Raw genomic sequence first — 24255 nt, 5'->3', positions numbered from 1 at the left:
ATCGTTTCTTATATACATATATCAAATCATTATGTTGCACATCTAAAAATAATACTATATGTCGATCATATCTTAATTTTTAAAAAGGTAATGACAAAAAAAGCCACTTCATATAATAAGTAGTATAAAATAGTCTCAATGAATAGTGAAAAAGTTGTAATGCTCTCAGTGCTTATTTACATAGGATAACTGGACACAAAGTTAGAGGTTGTATCTTTCAACAGGTAACTGCTAAAGGAAAAAAAGGTCATTTTTCAGCACAAGAATAACAGGTTAATTTTTAGATATACAAAATTTTTACAAAACTGGGCCTCTTGTTTTCTTTATAAAATAATATATCCCATAGGACAAAAACTAGTTTAAGAAGGAATTCATCCACCAGAGGGGGCCCTTACAAAACAGGAAAAATAAAATGATAACAACAATCAGCCGTATATACAATTCAAGGTTAGAATACATCTCACAGAAGTCTATGAATTCCATACAATCACATGTAAATTTTTTGAGTACACTATTTTTCTGAGAAACACAAAATTTTTATCACTGCAATGGGCCCCCAGGCTCATTTGTTCAGGTGCCCGTAAGCTGAACAAATACAGAGAAAGAGCTGTGACTAGTCACCCATAGCAAGCCAACTAGAGAAGTAATATTTATCTCGTCCACTCCACTCCGACACCATTCTTTTTTTTTTTTTTTTTTATAGTTAGCTCTAGGACCACTTTTTTGAAAGTTAGTCATTTATAGTCACTGTCAACCCTACTACTGTCACCTAACTCTGGACTTAGTGATTATTCCTAGGAAAGCCCATGTCATCACCATGATGTGGCCTCTGTTTTACCTCCTACACTTTAGCTACATAGGAATTTTCTACATGGCATAGTATATCTTAAGACCAGAAAATTTAAATTTAAAAGGAAACAATATCCATTAGTAGCCACACACTAATCAAAAATGTATTAATTTTTTAACGTAACATTTATTAAGTACTCAACAAATGTTACATTATCTTATGTAACCCTCACTCACAACAACCTCATGAAGCAAAATACTATTATAATCCCTACTTTACAGATGACGGCAATAAGGCTTAAAAGTCTCGCTGCTAGTAAAGAACCACCACAAACTACAGGGCTAAGTACTGTGCTATATCACAGATAAGAAAATAACTGAAATTTTTACTGAGATAATTACAGATTCACATACAGTTGTTAAAAACAAAACAAAACAAAACAAAACAAAACAAAACAAAAACAGTTAAAGGGAGACTCCTGGTATACTTTGCCCAATTTCCTGCCATGATAACATTTTGCAAAACTACAATGTAACATCACAAACAGGATACTGATAATAGTACAATTTACCAATCTTATTTAGTGTTCTAAGGCACTTTTAACCAGCCAATACATCTTTGCTTTTATCTATCAATACTTCTAAATGCTCTATATAAAAACTGTATTTGTTCTCCAATTGTTTTTAACCTCTCTTAACTGATCTTCCCTCTAATTTAATCTCTTTATAAAGAATTTTATAGTTTCATACTTTTCTGTAGTTATATGTCTCAACATCCTCATTCTCTTTATATTTGTAAACCTGCTCAGTTCTAGTCTAATTTCTCCAAAGCATGGGCCCTGGGGTCAAGAATCCTGGTATTTTAGTATCAGCTCTACCATGTACTAGCTTAGACAAATCATTTAACCTCTCAACATTCCCTCATCTTTAAAATGAGAATAATAGTACCCACTTCAACAGTTGCTAAAGATCAAAGTTTTCCTGCAAAGTGTTTGGCTCGGTACATGGCAGAGAGTAAGGCACTACATTTTAACCATTATTTACTATTCCTCACCAAGACTTTTCTAACAGCAAATTCATCCACTGCAACCTCCTTAACATCCTTTACTAGTATATGACCATTTGTTCATTCACTCAACAAAAATGTACTATTACACATAAACAAGATAAACAGATGAACCAAATATAGAGCTTTCCTTCACATTTGCACAATTACTAAAATTTAAGGTAGACAGCAACAATGCCAAAAAAAAAAGGAGGAAAAAAAGTACAGTTAAAGTTCTATGGCACTTTCGATGGAGGAAGTAGCAAGTATCCTGGGTCTTTAAGAGTTCATTCACTCGACAAATAAATGGAAAGATATGGGGAAAGACAGGAAAGAAGTAGGATATAGCATTTCCTAGAATAAGAACATAAGGACAACTAAAGCACCAAGGGGAAAAGGGACATGTATAGGAAACAGAAAGCAGTTCCAGCTGACAGCAGTGGAGGGTAATAAAGGTAAAAAAGACCAAAGACTAGTCAGGGCCAGATCCTGAAAAGCTCTGAATCTAAATCCGGAGTCTAAATTTCATTCTGTCTATAATGAAAAGTCAAAGATTTATGAGTAATGCATGTAAAAAGGATTTGAGCAGAAATGTCTACTGTGCCAGTATTTAGAAATCTGCTGCAATTGATCAGGTAGGTAGAGAAGCATGAAAAGAAGGTACGAAGGGAAAAATACTAACATATGTGGACGAATGACTTTAAAGTTAATAAAATGTAAAAGAAAAAGTGAAGAAGATTTAGGTTACAAGCCTTAGTTCTGGTAAATGCACTAAAGAATACCAGCTCCCAGACTTCCCTACAAATCACTTATCCATTCTCCTGAATTCCAAGCCACATTTTCTTTAGTAGATTTAATTATTTTTACCTATAGAGTAAAACAAATATCTTACAAGAACATGGTATAGTAAGTAATAAAATCAAGAAATCTGGAAGACTCTATGCTGAGCAGGGCAAGAGAATGGGCTACTGACTACATTTCACATATCATAACATGCTTATTAAAAGTAAGATTCAGGATACTATAATTATTCATTCATAAGACAGAAACCAGAATTCCTGTATTCATCTGTTCAGGATATAACCTCAATGTCTAAAACACTGTCTGAAATACTTTTAGCAGCAACAAATATATTTGTTGAACATGTATGTCAATAAGAAAATTTTTAAAGCTATTACATTTTACAAAAGGTTTTCTGTTGGTCTCAATGCTCTGAGGGCTCAATATTCTCTCCTATTCGTCCTCTTACTAAGATGGCCTTCTGTTCATAGAGAAAATAGACAATGATATTGTAATAGCATTGTATAGCAATAGATGGTAGCTATGCTTGTGGTGAGCACAGCAAAAGCCATAAAGAAGGTGAATCACCATGCTGCATGCCTGAAACTAACATTATGTGTCAATGACCATGATACTCAAAAAACTTTTTTAATTAAAAATAAAAAATAAAAATAAGCTGTTACTCTTTGAAAAATGTAAATAAACTGCAGCATATTAATTTACTAAAGGTTATAATAACCATTTTAATATTAAATTATTAACCACTAAAGGCCAGAATAAAAATATTAACTTAATATATTATCAGACACAAAATAAATGATATCTAATATTCTACACATATTTTTAGATACCTTGCAAGCTACATTTTGCAGGCTGGGAATTCAAAAGCAAATATATTTGTTCCTAGATGGGAAATTTGAATACATTTCCTTACAGAGTTTTATCATCTTACCAGGTCTTTCCTTCCCAGTGCCTTTTGACTCAGCAAATTTTTGTATCAAGCTTTCAACTGTAGTGTTAGCCATGTTATTTATAAATTCTTCATGGACCTATTAAAATGAAATAAAGAAATTTTTTTTCCACTAAAAATTCTTACTATACTTCAGACAAAACTTCCACAAAGAAATTAATATTCATTACACCAAAATATGTGGTTTTTTCGATCCAAAGCCATTGAGAACTTTCATTTACCTAGCATGCTCTTTTACCTCACAGTGTTAGTAAACCCGTGGGTACCAACCACTGTTTACATGAATCCCTCAAGATATAGCTTCCCAACCTTAGAAGTCCAGGGAGTTTCCTGTTCTCATCTTTGAATGTTTTAGACACATAATTCCTAAGACTAAAACTTATACAGATCTCTAATAATTTTTAGATCTTTAATAAAAAATAACAGACTTCATCCTTCTCTATTTCAATGCACTCCAAACTGTCATCATTAAACTGCTTTCATATTTTTGGAAAAAAAATTTTTTTCTTAAAGATTTTCTTAAGTAATCTCTACACCCAATTTGGGCCTTAAAATCACAACCCTGAGATTAAGAACCGAATGCTCCCCCAAATGAGCCAGACAGGCATCCCTATTTTTAGAAAATTTCTAAGCACAAGTTCTATAATTCATTGCTGCTCTAAATTATAAAACAGAAAAACTTAAAAAAAAAATTTTTTTAAACTGGTAACTTCAGAGTTTTAATGTAAAAGACTGAGCTACAGTTAATCTTTTTTAATGTTTATATATTTTTGAAAGAGAGAGCGTGAGCAGGGAAGGGGCAAACAGAGAGGGACAGGATCTTAAGCAGGCTTTGTAAGAGCCCGATGCAGGGCTCAAATTCATGAATCATGAGATCATGACCTAAGCCAAAGTAGGACACTCAACCAACTGAGCTGCCCAGGTGCCCCAGAGCTATAATTAATTTTAACAATTAATTTGAATTATCATCCTTGGTAGCCAATCAAAAATCCATTTTATTTTATATTTAACACATGTAAGTACATATTCTTTATATGCAATAAGTCAGTATCATATTGAGTTCTGCATTTTTTAAAGAGTCATATATGAACATAAAATTTTCATGAATCTGTTCAACAAAAGGAAAAACTTACCTGGCCTATTTGCAAATGAATTTCCTTTATAGCATTTGACAAGGATTCTATAATTTCCTTTATGTGAATGACATGAGCTTCTTCAATATCTTGAAATTTCTGGGTAACAAATATGAAAAGTTATACACACACACACACACACACATATATACACACACATAAAAGAAATATACACTCTCTCTCTCTGAAATCAAAGAACTTTTTCTATATAATTTATTTTTTTAAGTACTCTCTACACCCAATGTGGGGCTTGATTGAACTCATGACCCCACAACCCCAAGATCAAGAGTCACATGCTCTACCAACTGACCCTGAAATCAAAACACCTTTTAAGTCATCTTAATAGAGCTAACCAAATTTAGTGAGTTACCATTATTACGTAATGTTTAACAATACTTCTAGACAAATGGGTCTAGTAAACATAATGAAATGTTTAACTTTTTATTATGTTAATTTTTTGTTATGTCATTTCTCAGGCACATATGAACTTGATTTTGAAGATACCACAAATTAAAATCTAAAATCATGGTCAGAAAATTAGAAGGAGACCTAAATGAAAAGTGTCACAACAGCCAAGCCAAGGTAGAATTGTTTCAAACCAAAGAGCAATTAGGTGACAGAGCAAAAACTACCGTTTACTTCTGAAGACTTTACAATCTAACCCAAAGACTCTAACAGTATGTTTTTAATCCTTGAAATGTTAACATGTAGCCTTCAAAAGAAGTAATTCATGGTCAAAGAAATGTGGAAAAGCCTGTATACTCGATCTCAGCAGTTCTAAACTGAAGGTGGGATATATCCAATCACCTGGAAAATGTTTTTAAACTACAGAACACATAGATTTTCTACAACTACCCACAGAATGGAAGTGGAAAAAGATGAAAATGTTTTTTGGAAAAATTCCCCGGGTCATTCTGAGTATTTATTCCCCAGGAAGAAAACTTGGCTAGACTTGGCTTCCAACACACAGATTAAAAACCCCGAGAAATGCTGAAATAAAACATGTTTTCATTTTGCTTAACCCAGTGTTTTCTAAATTTCTTTGACCACACAACCCTTTTTGTTTTTCTTCTTCTCTTAATATCTATTAATATCTCAAAGAACAATAATAATCCTCAAAACAGGATTTGGGAAATGCTGAACTAGCTTTCTTCAAACAAAATATATTTGTCATTTCTACTGCACAAACCTGATTACCCTTCTTTTTTTGTTTTTTTGTGGGTTTGTGTGTGTGTGTGTGTGTGTGTGTGTGTTTGCCAAATTAAATCAGTTCTAAGAAATAGGCCTAAATGCCATGTCATTTTTCTCTGGTTAGTTTAGCAAATTAAATTCCCTTACCCTATATTTAATATAAAATTTTCTTCAGCAGTGAGTCATAGGACCAGAAAATCACTAAGCCAAATGATCATACATATAAAGGGTCTGAACTTCTCTAAAAAGAATCAATAATGGTGAAATTATAATTTTGGCAATAAGGCAACCCAAATTCACAAACTTAAATCAAGTTTATTCATAAAAATGGCAGAGTTAAAATGTCTTATCTTGACTAATTCTGATCAAATCAATGAGAATATCAATATTTCAAAACTCTGAATTACTCTCTTAGGAAGTAAGGAATATTCAGCAGAAGCATGATTCTTGTTTATGTTCATATTCTAAGAATTTGCCCTCAGCTTAATATTCTGCAATTAATCAGAAATTTTCTCCTTAAGACAGACCCAAATCCAGAAAACCTACGTCAAACATCCACAAGTTTCATATGGATAATCTCTAATTGCAATAAAAGTATGCCACCTTCTCATTCTCTTTTAAAACAGCTACACTGAATAAGACATATCCTTAATGACTTAAAAATATCTTGAAGTCACACAAAAACTCAAAAGTATGATTCACATTTAGATATTCTGCTGGGTTGTTTTTTGTTTTGTTTTGTTTTTTTAGGGGGTGGGGAATGTGCTAAATATCGCAACTGCTCAGAATTAGTGACTACTAAACTCAGAGTAATGCAGCAATGGGACTCCTTTTTAGAAGGAAACGTAAACCCTACTACAGCCTGCTCCTTGCCTATTTCTTTAACCTCACTTCTTACCACTATCTCTCTTCACTTAGTTTTATTAAGCACTCTTTGCTTTCTACAATGTGACAGCTCTTTCATACTTCTGGGTCTTATACCCATGGGTCCCCAATGCCTGGAACACTCATGCCCTGGAATGCATCCCTTTACTCATTCAAGTCTCAGTTTTAAATCCCACTTCTCCAAAAAGGCCTTTCCTAACTCCCAAATCCAAATTAGGTTGTTCCTATTATTCTATCTCATAGAATCCTTCTTTTCCTTGTAATAGGTATAATAGCTCGTAACTTTATATTTAACCATGTATTTGTTTGCCTCCCTCCTCTATATTGTACACTCCACCTAGAGCAGGGAGTTACTCGTTTCGTTTACATATATACCGTATACACCAGCAATTAGCACAGTGCCTACAATATCGCAAGACAGATGCACATATGCCTGCACACAAGCATGAAAGTCTTTTGATTTCTGAGATGTCTATCAATCATCTCTCCAAGCAGGAAGACTCCCTAGAATCCAAAAAGGCAGATTAATATAAAGTCCTTCTTCACACTTACTGAAGGCCTACCAAGCGCTGGGAAGTATTCTAAATGCTAAGGAAATAATAAATCAATCCCTTTTACCATAGAACTTATCCTTTAGTGGAGGAAGATGAACAATAAAAAAAATATAGGTAGAAGAACTAGTGTGCTTCACTACATTCAAATATGATGACTAAGAATAATGTTCTAAGAAGAGGTTCCTTGGGGCACCCGGGTGGTTCAGTCAATTAAGCATCTGACTTTGGATTTCGGCTCAGGTCATGATTTCATGGTTCATGGGTTCAAGCCCCACATCTGGCTCTATGCTGACAGCATGAATTCTGCTTGAGATTCCATCTCCCTCTCTCTCTGCCCCTCCCCCACTTCTTTGCTCACTCTCAAAATAATAAACAAAAATAAAAAATAAAAACTACATTTAAAAAAAAAGCTCACCAGCTTCAATACCAGACTGAAGAAGACACAGAATAGCTACCACCAGCCCATGATGAGTAACAACATAACAAATAAACCCTTGCCACTGTAAGCACTGAGATGTGGGTTTTTGTCATCTCAGCATACCCAGCCTATCCTGACAAAGTGCTTAGGAGCAAAACAAAACAAGAAAAGAGTACGAGAGAGTGGGAATAGAAGTTTTAGGTATGATTCATAAAAGGCGCCCATCTTAAACCTAGGCTTTTAATTAAGGTTCTAAGAACATCGAATAGGGTATAAATTATCCCAAGTTTATGGGAGACTTTTTTTTAATGGTCTGTTTTCCTCAACTAAAATGGAAGTTCTATGAGAGCAGGGATTCTTGATTCTTTTGTTAACGGCTATATTCTCAGCGGTGAATCATTTCCAGTTCTCTTAAGCAGAAGTCAATTTTAAAATTCATACATGAGGCTAACAATCAGCACTGTCTTCATCATCTACCAATTTCCTCACTTTTCCCCAGTTCTCTGTAAACAGCCTTTTCTGCTGTATCTGAATAACCCCTTATCATGTCATAATTATTGCATAATTGCCATAATCATTGGTTCTCAATCTCCAAAATAAGATGTGTATCTTTAAAACAGCATTAAAAAAACATACAGATTGTGTATTTTAACATTTCTAATACTAGAAAATTATATGACACAAAAATCATTTATTTATATCAGTAAATGAAATATCCTGTTTTAGATTTAAAGCTTAAAAATACCAACCTGAGCTGTTTCTGTCATTTTCTGTTCAAAATCAGCTTTCGCTAATGCATATTTTTCCACATAAAGTTTATAGGTATCTGTAGCTTTCTTAGATTTAACAGCTGCCTGTAATAAAACAAAAACATTTTTAACTATACAATGACCTGTTTTCTTTCCTGATGTAAGTTCATATGAAATAACTATTTAAATGCATTTTAAGGGGTGAGGCCTAAGGTGAGTTCAATAGGACATAAACTAACTTTAATACCTTTTTTCAAGTCCTCATTGGCAATATTTTTTGTTTAGTCACAGAATAACACAGAAATTAAACACTGATTCTCCTTTCTGTCTGACAGAATGGGCTTTGAAAAGTTAAAATACTCTTACTACATAACTTAGGGTAAGATCATATAACCACATTCTATTGTGTTAATAAGAATTCAATGAACAAAATGTGACAATACCATCAGAATATGCTTGACTCTTCCACACCTGTGAGTCTTCCTTCCTCCCACAATACACACATATCCCATTTAATGTCTAATTAATAACTAAAAACATAGCTCAAAAGTTGAGAAAATCAATTTTATTTGTTTCTCAGTTTCCATTATGCTCTAAGAAATCTACAAATTTGTTTTTAATCATTGCCCATTTTTTCAAGATTTCTATTTTTTTGAGGGGGGGTGGGGGGCAGAGGGAGAGAGAGAATCTTAAGCAGGCTCCAGGCCCAGCATGGAGCCTGACGTGAGGCTCAATCTCACAAACTGTGAGATCATGACCTGAGCCAAAATCAAGAGATGGATGCTTAATGGACTGAGCCACCCAGATACCCCTTAAGATTTCTATTTCTAAAAAGTTGTTATTACATTATTATAGCTCTAGTTTTATCAAAGTTACTTACTCAATAAAAACTTGATATATTGAATATTAGGCAGTGAAGAATATGAAGATAAATTACACAGGGATCTTTTCCTCAAGGACTTCATAAAAGTAGTAGAACCTATTTTTACCTAGAAATCAGTAGAAAGCAACAAAGCCACAGAAGTAAAGATAAATGCTATAGAAGACAGACATTCAGGAAAAAGAAAGATTATGTATAACTTGTAGGGTGGAGCAGACATATGGCTATCAAGAAACAACCATTCTCAAAGGACTGATCAATTTGGACATGGGAAGTTTGGGAGAAGATCAAAAAAGGAGAAGATAAGGATTTCAAGATACAAATATCTTGATGAATTTTCTTGATGAATTAAGAGATTGTCTGTTAAGAGGAGGAACTGAGGCACCTGGTTGGCTCATTCTGTTGAGAGTCTGACTCTTGATTTCAGCTCAGGTCATGATCCCAGGGTTATGGGATCAAGCCCTGCATCGGGCTCTGCACTGAGTATGGAGCCTGCTTAAGACTCTCTCCTGCTGTTCCTCTCCCCCATTGGCATGCTCTCTCTAAATAAAATTTTTAAAAATTTTTTCAAAAAAAAAAAAAAAGAGTGGGGAAAAGTAGAGTAGGATATGGCTGAGAGCTTCAAGAAAACAAACAAAAAATTCACACCAGGGTTGTGGAAGATACAACAGGTAATAACTAGATGAGTACAAGTATTACTAAGAGCCACTGAGGGCTAAGCAAAGCCGGAAAACATGGAATTTGTATGAAGCTAATCTGAATCAACATGAAATTATCTCCTACTATGTTCAAGAATAAGGATTAGAAACAGAAAGTTGGGTTTACCTGGAGGTTTGGGACTGCCAAGAGATGTAGACAGTCCTACTCTCTAAAAAGGGCCCAATGTATGCTCCTTAAATTATGGCATCATACATTATATTAAAGACAGATGCTCCATGCTTTCCTGCATTCTTAAATAAATAATATAGGATGCCACTTTATCTTGTAGCATACAGAAAACTGGTTTTGGAGCCAGAAGGCTCTGTCTTGGAGCTTTATATAGTTCTCTCATTCCTAAAATGGGAAGAATACCACCTAGTTTTTAAAGCTTTGGCAGTGATGAAATGTAAAATTAGTGGGACAGGGTCTGGCATATAGTTAAATCTACAAAATAAACAGTATTTGCTATTATTATGATTTCTAAAAGTAATACCAGTAGGAAGATATATCATTGTAAATTTTATGGTTATTGTATCTAGTAGTTGTACTTAGTTCTCCACCCCTAGAGTAAGTAGTTAAAGCCTATAATGATTTTCTAGTTTGCTTTATGAGTGTTGTTGTGGGGTTTTTTTTTGTTTTGTTTTGTTTTGTTTTGCCCTTTTCCCATTGTCTCAGGCCATTTGACATTAATTATACTATGGTCAGTATAGTTGCTGTAACATCCTGGCCTTGCTCAAACACGTAACAATTAAATGACATAGATATTTAAAATTTACTAAGTATGTTTACAGGAAGCCCAGATTTAAGAAAACATTTCAATGGTGTGATTATCCGAGTTTCCTTTGGATCTTTTTAATACCAACAGACTTCTGTCTCTTCTTCCAGCTACCTAAAGTTTCAGTCTGTGCAAGAATAATGAGCAACTTACAGTCCGTGGAGTGATTTTCAATGACAGAGTTTAGCAAAATAATGTAGTCTCAATGGCAGCCCCTTCTTCTTTGCTTGTTCCTTATCCTAACACCTATTCCTATTTTCTGTTGCCTATTAAGTTACTGCCTAACAATTTATGTGCTAGCTACACAGAAAGATCTGAGTTGTGATCACTCCTAGAGATATATGCAATTTGAAAAAACAAATCACAAAAATGGAAAATTTCCCCAAATAGGACTACAATGATTGTGTCTATACTTTTAAAAAGTGATTTATTTCATGAGATCTTCCTGTTTTCTTTTTTACAGGTTCTGTACAAAATAGGTCACTCTGCCCTTTCTAAACTTACCATTAAAACCTCTAACCTCTTGCTCTGCACTATTCAATATGTTTTGGCTCCCCCAAAAGAAGGAAGTTTCTTGAATACAGAAGGAGGGAATATGTATTTTAGCCTTTAATAAACTTCATAACATCTAGCATAATGACAGGCACATGGTAGGAACTAAAACATTTACCTAAAACATTACCTACCTACTGCACGCATATTATCACTTTATAATGCAACAATCAGAAAAATCTGAGGGGCGCCTGTGTGGCTCAATGGGTTAAGCGTCTGACTTTGGCTCAGGTCATAAACTCAAAGTTCCTGAGTTCAAGGCCAGCATCGGGCTCCCTGCTGCCAGTGCAGAGCTCACTTTGGATCCTCTGTCTCCCTCTCTCTCTGCCCCTCCCCAGCATGCACGCTGTCTCTCTCTCAAAAATAAATGAACATTAAAAATATATACATGTATTTGAATAAGCCACTTAAAAAGCCAAGAACCTAATCTTTAGCCTGTATTTAAAATAAAATAAACTTTATTGTATTAAGAACAGGAAAAATTCAAATAATATTTTGCTATAATGATTATTTTTCCAAGTAAACATATATTCTGTGTTGCAAAAATATAATGATAGTGTCTCACACACAAGAAATTTATAATCTAACAGAAATAAAAGATCACTGCATGGGGGTCAATTCCTGCTTATAGAAGATCTATCATATTTCTACAATGTAAACAAAGCAATTATTTTACATTATTCATTACACTTATGGGACTTTAAGAGATGGAAAAAAGTTCCTGGAGCATCATTTCCTCTTCCTAAACTCAGTCTCTAGAATTCAAACTAGTTTTGGTACTCAAATTTTACTGAGTCGACAGAGTTAGCAATAATTAATTTTAAAAGTTTAAACCATCATACTTAACTTTCTTTTTTCCTCCCAGAATTTTCTCACTGTAAATCTTGGTCTAGCTATTCAACTCAGCATACTAACTTCTTTGTCCATTATTTCCAACCATAATATTATTATCTTCATCTCAAAAGTTCAGAGCAGGATCTAATTCAGGATGTAAACAGATAAGTCTTTTGGAGCCTACTTTCTGATACCAGGAAGCTGTGTAAAATTTCACTTCTCTTATTTGGAGGCATGAAAGAAGAGAGAAGATAGCCTTTAAAGTTCTAACTTTTTTTTTTTTACATCAGCCCTCACTCTTCAAAGGTAAAAATAATATACCACAATCTTAAGGAAATTATATACCAACTTAAAGAAGTATCCCGGAAAACTAACAAAAGCAGTACTTAATCATAAAGGAATAAAATGAAAAAAGAAACTGTTGACTCATAAAGTATTTTAAGTAATGACAAAAACAAATTTAAAGAAAAATAAGGGTATTATATAAAACTATGTAGAAGCAATTTTAGAATGTAATTGTACTAGGAACACCTTATTGTTTTTAAATTTTTTTTAATGTTTATTCATTTTTGAGAGACAGACAGAGAGACAGAGCATGAATGGAGCAAGGGCAGAGAGAGACACACACACACACAGAATCTGAAGCAGGCTCCAGGCTCTGAGCTGTCAGCAAAGAGCCCGAGGCGGGGCTTGAACCCAGAAGCTGTGAGATCATGACCTGAACCAAAGTCAACACCTAACAACTGAGCCACCCAGGTGCCCCTTTACTTTTTTTTTTAAAGCAAGAAAGAGTACTCACAGGAAACAACTATATAGCAGTATGTAGTTAAGTCAAAACAACTTTCTAAATAGTATATATATATATATATATATATATATATATATATACTTAGAAATGCTGTAAATTCTAGGGTAGAATTATAAAAACTGAGTAACCTAGTAGTGATGAACTTGACAAGTTTCATAAAGTCATTATTAAAAAGGGAAGTTGGAACATTCTTAAATGAGGAAATTATGCTTTAAAAAAAACAGCTACATTTCTTCTCACAAATAAAAGATTGGCTTTAACACATTACCTATTGATAATGAAACAAATCCTACATTGTATTGATTTCCTTAGCATTATAAATAAATTTACTGATATACTACAAGAAATATTTAAGTGTCTATAATTTTTTATAGTAAAATCCTAAGAAGCAAATATACACATATGAATTAAGTCATATTTAGTTATAGTCCACAAATGAGTGCCTTCTAAATAGTGTTTTATAAAAAATTAAGAGCTTTTAAGTGAAAATCAGAAGCATACTATGTCATAATAGCCATAAGTATTTGTTTTCAAATTTATTAAAGGAAAATGGTTCAAAGATTTAGGTTTTTAAAAATCTATATTCATGTTAATAAAAAGCTTCTTATTACAGGTCAAAATTAATGATTTACTTAAACTTGGATTTGAACATATATAAATCAGACACCCACTAACACATTTAGTACCACAAGCAAAGATACCACCTCTGAGCAAAACAATGAGAAAAAGGCACCCCTTCTCTGTGGGTCCATGCCACAAGACAAGTGAAGCACAGACCACCAACTCACAACCCTTGGACACAACTGTATGCTACCATTTGTTAATCAAAAAGAAATCTTTTAATTTAATCTAAATCATTACCTTATATGAAGCCTTTTTTGGTTTATATCAAAAGATTCAGACAATCATTTCTTTAAGCATAATCTCTAGTTACCATTTTTCAAGTGGTCAGTACACACTAGGTACTATGTTAAACCCAGTGGGTTTCATTAAAAAAAAAAAAAAAAAAAAAAAAAGCAAGCAAAGAGCAGAATTTAGCCTACGAGTACCTTAACCCTCTGGAAAATTTCAACTAACTGAGATAGTACACTTTTGCATTAATTATATGGAATCCATACCAATTTATTGACCTGTACGTTATAGTACGTACCGTAAGGAACTATTCCTATAGCTCACATTTTAAAAAATAATTATCTTAGGGGCACCTGGGTGGCTCAGTTGGTTGAGCGTCCAACTTTGGCTCAGGTCATGATCACATGGGCTGTGAGTTCGAGCCCTGCGTTGGCTCTGTGCTGACAGCTCAGAGCCTGGAGCCTGCTTCTGATTCTGTCTCCCCACTCTCTACCCCTCCACCACTCATGCTCTGTCTCTCTCAAAATCTAAATAAACATAAAAAAAATAAAAATAAATAAAAAATAACTCTTTTAGTTTGAACTACAGTTGGCTTGGAGTACCTGGGTAGCTTAGTGGTTAAGCATCTGCCTCTGGATTTCGGCTCAGGTCATGATCTTATAGTCCTGAGATCAAACCCCATGTCCAGCTCTATGCTAACAGTGCAGAACCTGCTTAGGATTCTCCCTCCCTCCCTCCCTCCCCCTCCCTCCCTCCCTCCCTCTCGCTCTCTGCTCCACCCCTCCTCACTCTCACTCTCTCAAAATAAACAAACTTAAAAAAAATAAAATGAAATATAATTGGCTTTTTACTGTCTTTGTTCCTATCTTTTTTATTTTTTGGAAAAAAATTAATTATTACATAGACAAAGGGAGCCCCCTGCCCTTACCAAGCCCATTCCCCACTTGCTCTGCAAAGGTAACTCCCAGTATGTGGCACAGTGTTTACTGTCCCTATGTATGTCCCTAATATAGTTAATTATACTTCAAGGCTTGTTTGTTTCTTTTTTGTTTCAGGGTTTTTTGTTTTTGTTTTGGTTTTGGTTTTGGTTTTTGGGTTTGTTTTTTTTTTTTTGCAGAAAATTAAAGACTATGTAAAAGGCATCAAAATCTACATATTCTTCTGGAACTTTGCTTTTCTTGCTCAATATTATACTTTTTAGATTCACCCAAGTCAATGTTAATTCATGTCATTCTAGCTCACTTTTTTTTCTTTTTGGCTTTTATGATAAACATTTTAGAGCACACAAAAGAAGTGTAATGTACTCCATTAACCTATCACATAACTTCAAGATTCCATCCATTCTTCCCCCTCCAACATTTTTTTTTTTGCTAGAATATTTTAAATCCCAGATCTACTATTTTACCCTATATAATTTACTTGAACTGAATAGTCCCATTATATAAAAAAGTCTTCTGTTGCTAAACACTAACAGTGTTTTAAATAATAATTTTTTTCAATTTGAAAATCAAACTATTATTAGAAGCTAATTCATTTATACATATTATGGTTTAGGTATATGTGACCTTCTTCCAACTTATGTTGATCTTTCTGCCTACCATTCTTTTTTTCCCTATATCCTCCTTCCTTTCCTTATCAGTAAATTTTAATATCTTTTCTTTTTGCCATTTTTAAAAGATTTAAAATATACTTCAGTCCTTTTAGAAGTTATGTTTAATGTACACAGTCAATTACTACTAACTCTAACAGACCATTAACTTATAAAATACATCATCCTCTTGTGTACCATTAAAATAGAAAAATGCTATCAACTAAAGCATAAAATAATCCTTTCTTATCACTTAAAATTCTAATTTTATGTTTCAAGACAGAGTGCACCCGAGCAAGTAGGGGAGAAACAGAGGGAGAGAGAGAAAGAATCCCAAGCAGGCTCCACATGCAGCACAGAGCCTGATGGGGTGCTCAATCCCACAAATGTGATATCATGATCTGAGCCAAAATCAAGAGCTGGACGCTCAACTCACTGAGCCAACCAGGCACCCCTAATTTTATGCTTTTAAAAGAGCTCTTTTAGACTTACTTAGGGGTACATTTTTATTCTATTACCACTCCTATGAGATACAGCATAAAAAGGAAGGCAAAAAGAATTAATTCTCTTGACATACTCCTAAATCTTCCTCATATTCAGATTTTGACCCTTCTCACTTGCTTTCCACTTGGGAGATTGCTGAGGTCTGTTTTTTCCCCATACAACATTATCCTCAATATCATCAAGATCATTATTGATATAGCACTTCTTAAAAATGCTCCATTATTATCTCCCAGTTTCTTCTAAACACTGGTGCTCACATTTTCTTAATCTTACCAGGTCTCAACAAATGATTTTCAGTCAATACCAGAACAATTCCTTCCTCAAATGGTCTTAAGATATTCATCATCTTAAGTTGTACTTAAGTTGTACATCAAAATATTGCAGTTGTCCAATCATGCCACCAGGTACTATAACCAAGTTCACATAGGCAATAAAACTACACACAAAAGCCACCTCACCAACAGCAATTATATGATATCATCAATTGAAGATGTATTCTGACTTCAAAGATGTGAGAAAACAAGAAATACCTGGTAGCTTTTTTTCTAGTGCCTAGGTCTGCACAGACCTTTATATAACTTGCTTAATACCAAGAATGTACTTTCAATCTGGGGACTCTTTTTTTTTTTCTTTATATTTATACAGGCACATTTATTTTTTGTAAGTTTTTAATTCTAATTAACATGCAGTATTATATTAATCTGGGACTGCTGAATTTCTTCAGGTATGAAAAACTCTGAGCTATTAACTCTTCAAATATTACTAGACCACCATTCTTTCCATTTTTCTCCTGGAATTCACATTAGATGAATGTTGGTAACCTTTACTTCTCTGTATTATGGTCAATTCCCTCAGTACCATCTTCCAAATTCAGTCTCTGACTATATCAAGTTTAAAATCTGTCTTCTCTAGTACTTTTTTTCAATAACCATATTCATTTTCAAGTTTTGTAATTAGCTGTTTTCCTATCTAGTAAATCTTATTCCATTATGACTCTATATTTCTTAATCTTATTTAATATTTTATATTCACTTTTCTCACTGAACATCCTCAACCACATAACATTTTGTTCTTTTGTTTTATAAATTTAAATTATATCTGCAGAGAATTCTTTTTTTCTAATTGTTAAATTTATTGCTGTCTTAGTCTCAGATTTCTTAGATGGGCTTTAGAATTTTGGTTATTCGTTCATTTCCTCTTCTCTTTTTCTCTCTCCCTCCACAAGTGCTGTGTGACAGTTCCAGAGAATACAATGCATATGTTACCACCTAGAATTGTGTTATGTTCTATCCTTTGTGCCCACCCATCCCCACCAACAGTTTTCAGATTACCTCATGGCAGCTCTCCAAGGGCCCAATTTAGTCTTATCAAGTCTTACTTCCTTGGAAGAATATTGGGAATATGGCTAAAATAGTCATTAAATGGTTCCTTAGCTTGATTCGCACTCAAAATTGTGTCCATAAATTCCCATCTTCCAATAAAGCTTTAGCCCTAGCCAGCAGCCCAAGAGTCTTCTTTTTTCCTACCTATATAGCTTCACCCAGTGAGTGGGCTCCTTGTGCTTTACTGCAAATGGGGAACACACAGTCCCCTTTAGCACACAAGAGCTTGAAGTGCAACAAACCTGCAAAATCAATCTCTACAGGCCATTTTGGGTATCTGTCCCAATTCTGGTTCATAGAGATATTATTCTTCTTTTTTGGACCCTGTTATTTTGTTTTCCCTTCTTGTATTTTATTCGTAATTGCTGTTGTCTGGAATGGTCTTTTAAACTAGTAACTTACTCTTATTCTTATCGCCCTCCCAATTTTTATTTATTACACATACATTAAAGGAAATCAGTTATGCCAAATTCCATCAATTGTTTTGATTTTTCCATATTCTCTTCTAGTTTCTGCCCATGTATGTACACTTTTATAATTATTATAATTGCTATAATATAGTTACAATTTGGTTTTCTTTTTTTACTGGATATTTCAAATACTTTAAAAAGCTTTCAAAATTATCACACCCTATGGCTCATTCCTAAATGAGATACAACACATCAAACAAGTGAATGGTTAAACTGTTTTGAAAGGGGGAAAAATCTACTTTCAATTAAAATGCGAGTGGGGGAAAGGGTTGTGGTTTACCGCACTACCTCATAAATGTCTTCAAAGTCAGCAATAAATCACCCACAACACATATTTTAAAGCTTATCTTCAAGTATCTATGCCTTTCTAAATATACCACTCTTGCCTCAAAAAAAATTTTACCTCACTGTTAAACCTGACACCAAGCAGTATCTTATCAATTATCTTACAAAAATATCTTACAAATGTCAATGACATAGATATCATTCCTTTTTAAGTATTTGCTAATCTATTTACTATACACAACATATTCTGCAAACCCAGTTCTGTTTCACTTAGGTAAATCACTAACACTCAGTGTCACAGTGTCTTCATCTTTAATATGAGGTCATTCTTAAGTGTCTGAAGATCAAATGCAGTCTTATGTTTGAAAGTGCTTTGAAACCACAGAGATATTATTTTTTATTACAATTACCTTTTCTATTTCTCTTTGTGTAGCTCCTTCCTTTTTCAAACGTTCTTGTTCTACACACTTGGCATTGTAATTTTCCTTGGATTTCTGAAGGGCCTGAGTTATGCTCTGAATGGCTTGAACAGCTTCCAGAGTTCCTGCAACCTCTTCTTTAGTCTGTACGGTATGAAATGATTCATCAAAATGATCAAACTGTAAAGCACTCAATATCTGATTGATCAATCCTTTAGCAGGAAAAAAGTGATACCTTTTTATGAGATTTTACTTGTTCTTCTCCATACTTCTGAACTTCCTTTATTAATTCTTGTAATTTTCTAACAAGCTCCAAGTGACAGTTTGCTAATTTCTCTGTAGATGTTTTGAACACATCCCACACTGGTGCAAATGTTCTAAGGGAAAGAAAGTACAGGAATTATTTAATAAAAGAAAAAAAAAGTTTAAGGCTCCAAAACAGAACCAACAGAAACAATATTATGTTCAGCAATTTTAATTATGCAAAATAGGAAATTAAAATAAATCATAAATGAAATGATTGGCAGACTGATGCTGATTTTTTAATCCGTGGTTAATTAAAATATTTTTGGACCTCAGTCGGGTACACAGAAATCAGTTAAATATTTATCAGAGGTCTGGCCATGGCTCTCTATTAACCATATCATACTATTTTCTGAGTTGATTTGGTTAGACTTGTCTATTATAAAATTAACTTGTTTCCAAATTTTAATTTTTGACTACTTAGTGTTCATCTAAAATGTCTCATCAAAAATAAAAGTTCCTCTGGGACACCTAGGTGGCTCAGTTGGTTAAGTGTCTGACTTCAGCTCAGGTCATGATCTCACCTATTATGGATTCGGGCCCCATGTCAGGCTCTGTGCTGACAGCTCAGAGCCTGAAGCCTGCTTCGGATTCTGTGTCTCCCTCTCTCTCTGCCCCTTCCCCATTTGTGCTGTTTCTCTCTCACACACACAAATAAACATTAATAAAAAAAATTTTAATAAACAAAAGTTCCTTTGATTTCAAACACGCAAAAGTCAAATTCACAGGATTTTTTAAGATTAGTCACCTTAATAATCATTTGAAAATATTTTAGAACTGTTAACCTGAAATCTTATTTCAGATAATTTTATCTGCATACTTTAAAAAACACTAACACAGTCCCTTTCTAGTACAGGATACGTGATGCAAGACATACTTTCCTACCACTTTTTCTCAATACTGAGAATTTAGTATTTTCAGTACATTCAAGTATGTCCAAAAGTTACTACATTATTGCATCCTGGATAGTACAGTATTTAGGATGTCAATGGTTAGCTTAAACCAATTTAGTCAATAAGAAATGATCTACAGATAATTTTACCCTATGTTTTCCTCAAGTACTTCCTAAGATATTTTCAACAGCATCTGTTCTACTCTATGACAAAACTTCTAGAAAACAAATAGCAGCACAAAGCAAGAGGGTAAAGAAATAAATTACTTATCCTATTATGTACATTTCCTACCAATTATTACATTTCAAATTATTACATTTCCTACCCAGTAGGAATGCTAACACATAATGATCATTTTAAGCAATAATAAAAAAGTTCAAACAGGAAAATTAACATGCTTAGAATAAGGCTGTTCCGATTAGATTTCAACTTAAACTTTAAAATCTAATCAGCTGGCAAGGAGTTAAAAGGAGGAGTTTGAGAATAAAAATAGAAACTGAAAATTATCCACTCACTACAGCACCAAAATACATATATATCACTTCATGTAAACCTGATACATGGTAGTCCGGACTGGACAAAGCAGAAAGATGGGAGTGTACCTTTACCAAAGGATTCTTTACACTGTAAAGGGGTTCAACATAAGATTTCTTTAAATACAGGTTTCCTTAAGGAATGTCAAATTTCTTTACATTTTAAAAGTTTGATATACAAACCTTTTTTTCTGGTCAAGTAATATATATTAATATATAATAAGCAGTAAGAAAGAAAACTGACAAGTCCAAAGTATTTTTAAATGCAAAAAAAATAAAGAGAAAATTCAATTGCTTAAATATCCATCAGTAAAATATTAATATTTAAAATATTTATGACCTTAAGTAATGACACTAACACATAAAATATCATCTATTATTTATGAGAAGCACACATTCCAAAGACAGAAATGTTGTCAATATCTTATTCATAAACACAGTTGAAGTTAATTCATGTTTTTTGTATCTCCCACCTGACAACTAAAAATAGGGTAGAATTTCCTATAATAAAACCACAACCAACTGTTTAAAGCCAGCTCCTGCTATTACAATTACTTTCTAGCCCTTCTACAATGGTAAATAAATAAATAATGTTTTAGAAGCATGTCAACATAAAGGCTTTAGAAAAAGGAAGCTGCCAGAAAAGTGATATATCAAGGGAGTGGGGGGTGGGAGAAAGAATTGGAAGACAACTGGAAGAAAAACAACACTAGATGGTCATCAACTAACAGTCCCCACTCTCCTCTGGGTGAAAAAGGTAGCAGCTCCCCAGCCTTCCTAGCCATAGTACAGGGCTACAGAAGGTCCTCTTAGCTGCAACTATCAACACTTAATATAATGGACAGTGTCACCATGATGAGGATGAACTGAAAGTACAACTCTCTACCTAGGCCACAATTTAGCAAGATTTTCATTTAAACTCATTCAACCACACAAAAGAATATTTTCATTCTTAACCAGTTTTTTGGTTCAGGGAACCGTTTGTGAATCTAATAGATGGTATAAACCCTCTTCATCAAGCACTGGGTGTTGTATGGAAACCAATTTGACAATAAATACCATATACTGAAAAAAAAAAACCCTCTTCATCAAAAATATGAACTAATACCTATTAAAATTTCAGGGGATTCACAGGTGAATTACTTGTTAAATTATCTTAAAGTATAGCCTTTCCCCAATTCTTAGATAATTAAAAAAGATTAAATATTCCTCCCAGGGTTTTTGTGGTATAAATTATACAATATCTCCTCCCAGAACTACGAAAGCCATGTAGTATATCTTATTTAAAATGAATTCTTATTTTATTTTATTTTTTAAGTTTATTTATTTTTGAGAGAGAGAGAGAGAGCACAAGCAGGGGAAGGGCAGAAAGAGAGAGAGACACAGAATTTGAAGCAGGACCCAGGCTGCGAGCTGTCAGCAAAGAGCCTGACACAGGGCTTGAACTCACGAAATGTGAGATCATGACCTGAGCCATAGTTGGGACTTAACTGATTGAGCCACCTATGCACCCCTAAAATGTATTCTTAATATTCATTTTTCAAAGAACACATTTTCTCACCACAAATTTTTAAGAGAAATATTTAATAGTCTATAAAATCATGAGACCTTTTTAATAAATTTTAATCATTTTAGTCAAGTTTAAGTGAGTTTGTAAAGATCGCTATTCAACATAATTTAAGTGAACTTACAGAAAACTAGAATAACCATGCACAATACATAACATGTATGATCTCAAAATTATACTACCAAATGACTAGGTAGTTAAATAAAGGGGGAAAATGGGTTTCATTTACTTAGACTGCATTAACTGATTAGTTCAATTCTATTTTCTATCAAGTCAAGAATATATTCATATATAAAAACATTTTTCAGTACATTATATATTATTATATTTACCAACAATTAATCTTCAATAAGAACCTAACATTCTCAAGAACTGTACCTAAATCAACATTGAAAAAGAGTTTTTCAAAGACATTAACTCACCCAAGCTGTGAATAGTTGCTTGCGGATTTTGCTAGTTTTGTCATTGACCTGGAGTATGCTTCTTCTATTGTAGCTCTGTTAAATCAAATTTCCGGATGATAAGAGCTCTCAAACACAGAAAAATTATCAAAATACAATTAAAACTGTATAAACAAAAAACTCAAATATATATTAAAAATAAGTAGGTACTGGAGCACCTGGGTGGCTCAGTCAGTAGAATATTCTATTCCTGATCTTGGGGTTGTGAGTTCAAGCCCCATGTTGGGCACAGAGCTTACTTAAAAATAAACAAATACGTGGTCATAAATTTCAGGCCTATCCTTAAATGCCCTTTGAACACATATATTTAAAGAACTGGTCTGGTATAGAACTAAAAAAATTTGTATCCCAAAAATTAAATGAAATCATTACTCTTTTTATTTTAACGTATCAGTGGTTATTTGAACAAGTACAACAGCACTGCTTCTTGACTGTCTCTCTTTATCTCTCTGTAAACTAATTCAGTGTGAAAGTCATTTGCACTTAATACTTCTCTAGTATAGTTAATATAGATTTATTATTCTTTAATACTGTGATTTCACTATTATGCACATTTAATAGAACAAAAGATTGATGACTGTCATTTGGACAAGCCAAACATAAGTTATCAAGGCTTAATCTATTTTGTGATTAAATCTAAAACACTAATAAATAAGTATTTCACGCTAAAAAACTGTGTTTTATGGGGCACCTGGGTGGCTCAGACAGTTAAGCGTCTGACTTCGGCTCAGGTCATTACCTCCAGTTCATGATTTCAAGCCCCACGTCAGGCTCTGTGCTGACAGCTGGATCCTGGGGCCTGCTTCAGATTTTGTGTCTCCCCCTCTCTCTGCCCCTCTCACACTCTGTCTCTGCCTCTCAATAATAAATAAACGTTAAAAAAAATTGTTTTAAAAACTGTGTTTTATATAACCACTAATTTAGCATATAGGATTTTAGGCTTTAAAAAAAAATCAACCAAACCATTAAATATGGAAGAAAACAATTATTCCCTTAAACACATAATCTCAAATACAAAATATGAGACTGTATTGGCCTTCTTAACACTAGAAAAGTTAAGTTTTGTCTTATCTCTCCCAAAATTACCCTGTCCCTTCTCTATCTGTGCAACCTGTAACAGTGAAATAATCTACAAAACACCAAAGACCTTCCATCTACTTTGACAGGTTCAACTAACTTTTTTTTTAAATATTTACTTTGAGAGAGAGAGTGAAAGCAGGGAAGGGACAGAGAGAGGAGAGAATCTCAAGCAAGTTCTGCCCCATCAGTGCAGAGCTTGACATGCAGCTTGAACTCACAAACTGTGAGATCTTGACCTGAGCTGAAACTAAAAGTCAGTCACTTAACCGAATGAGTTGCCCAGGTGCCCTGAAACTTTCTGCTTTTAATGTCCAAATCCAGATCTCCACACCGTTCTTACATCAAACCATCAATTTAATATCTAAATGTCTCAAGCATAACCCTACTTAGGTACCTTAATCCTCTCAAACTCAGAATATTCAAACTAAGCTTATCTTCAAACTCTTCCCCAGCGCCCTGCTCACAAAAACCAGCTAACAAAAAGGAACTATTATTAGTAATTGCCTCTCATTGATGGGACTGTGACTTTTTTTTTTATCTCCTTTAAACTTCTGTGTGTCTTTTTAATATACTATATCACAGGGGCGGTACTTTGATCATCTAAAAAGAGTTAATACAGAAAAAAAAATATTACTATCTCAATGGATAAGTTCAACGGCACAAAAAAGTGATTCAATCTCCAGCAATAGTAAACTGATACAAAAAAACCTCCTGATGAGGAAAGCCAGAAAAATATGGAGAAAGGGGGCTAAAAGGCAACAGAAGCTAAGGAGGCAGTTAAGACTCAGTAAGCCAATAGGGCCCCTGGGTGGCTCAGTCAGTTAAGCGTCCAACTTTGGTTCGGGTCATGATCTCA

The 24255-nt window shown here is 33.8% G+C and overlaps 1 protein-coding gene across 1 annotated transcript in view; it reads right to left on the bottom strand.

Moving 5' to 3' along the window:
- FCHO2 (FCH and mu domain containing endocytic adaptor 2) overlaps positions 1-24255 on the bottom strand; it is a 120864-nt gene that overhangs the window by 64728 nt on the left and 31881 nt on the right. The window contains 6 exon segments of the mRNA XM_027040156.2: positions 3567-3663; positions 4718-4816; positions 8515-8619; positions 18554-18706; positions 18798-18939; positions 22281-22355. Of these exon segments, the coding sequence (XP_026895957.2) occupies positions 3567-3663; positions 4718-4816; positions 8515-8619; positions 18554-18706; positions 18798-18939; positions 22281-22355 (671 nt within the window).

Source organism: Acinonyx jubatus, chromosome A1 (assembly GCF_027475565.1).
Source record: "Acinonyx jubatus isolate Ajub_Pintada_27869175 chromosome A1, VMU_Ajub_asm_v1.0, whole genome shotgun sequence".
NCBI classification, from domain to species: Eukaryota; Metazoa; Chordata; class Mammalia; order Carnivora; family Felidae; genus Acinonyx; species Acinonyx jubatus.
The sequence above is the reverse complement of the archived record's forward strand: the minus strand, read 5'-3'. Positions and strand labels throughout refer to the sequence as shown.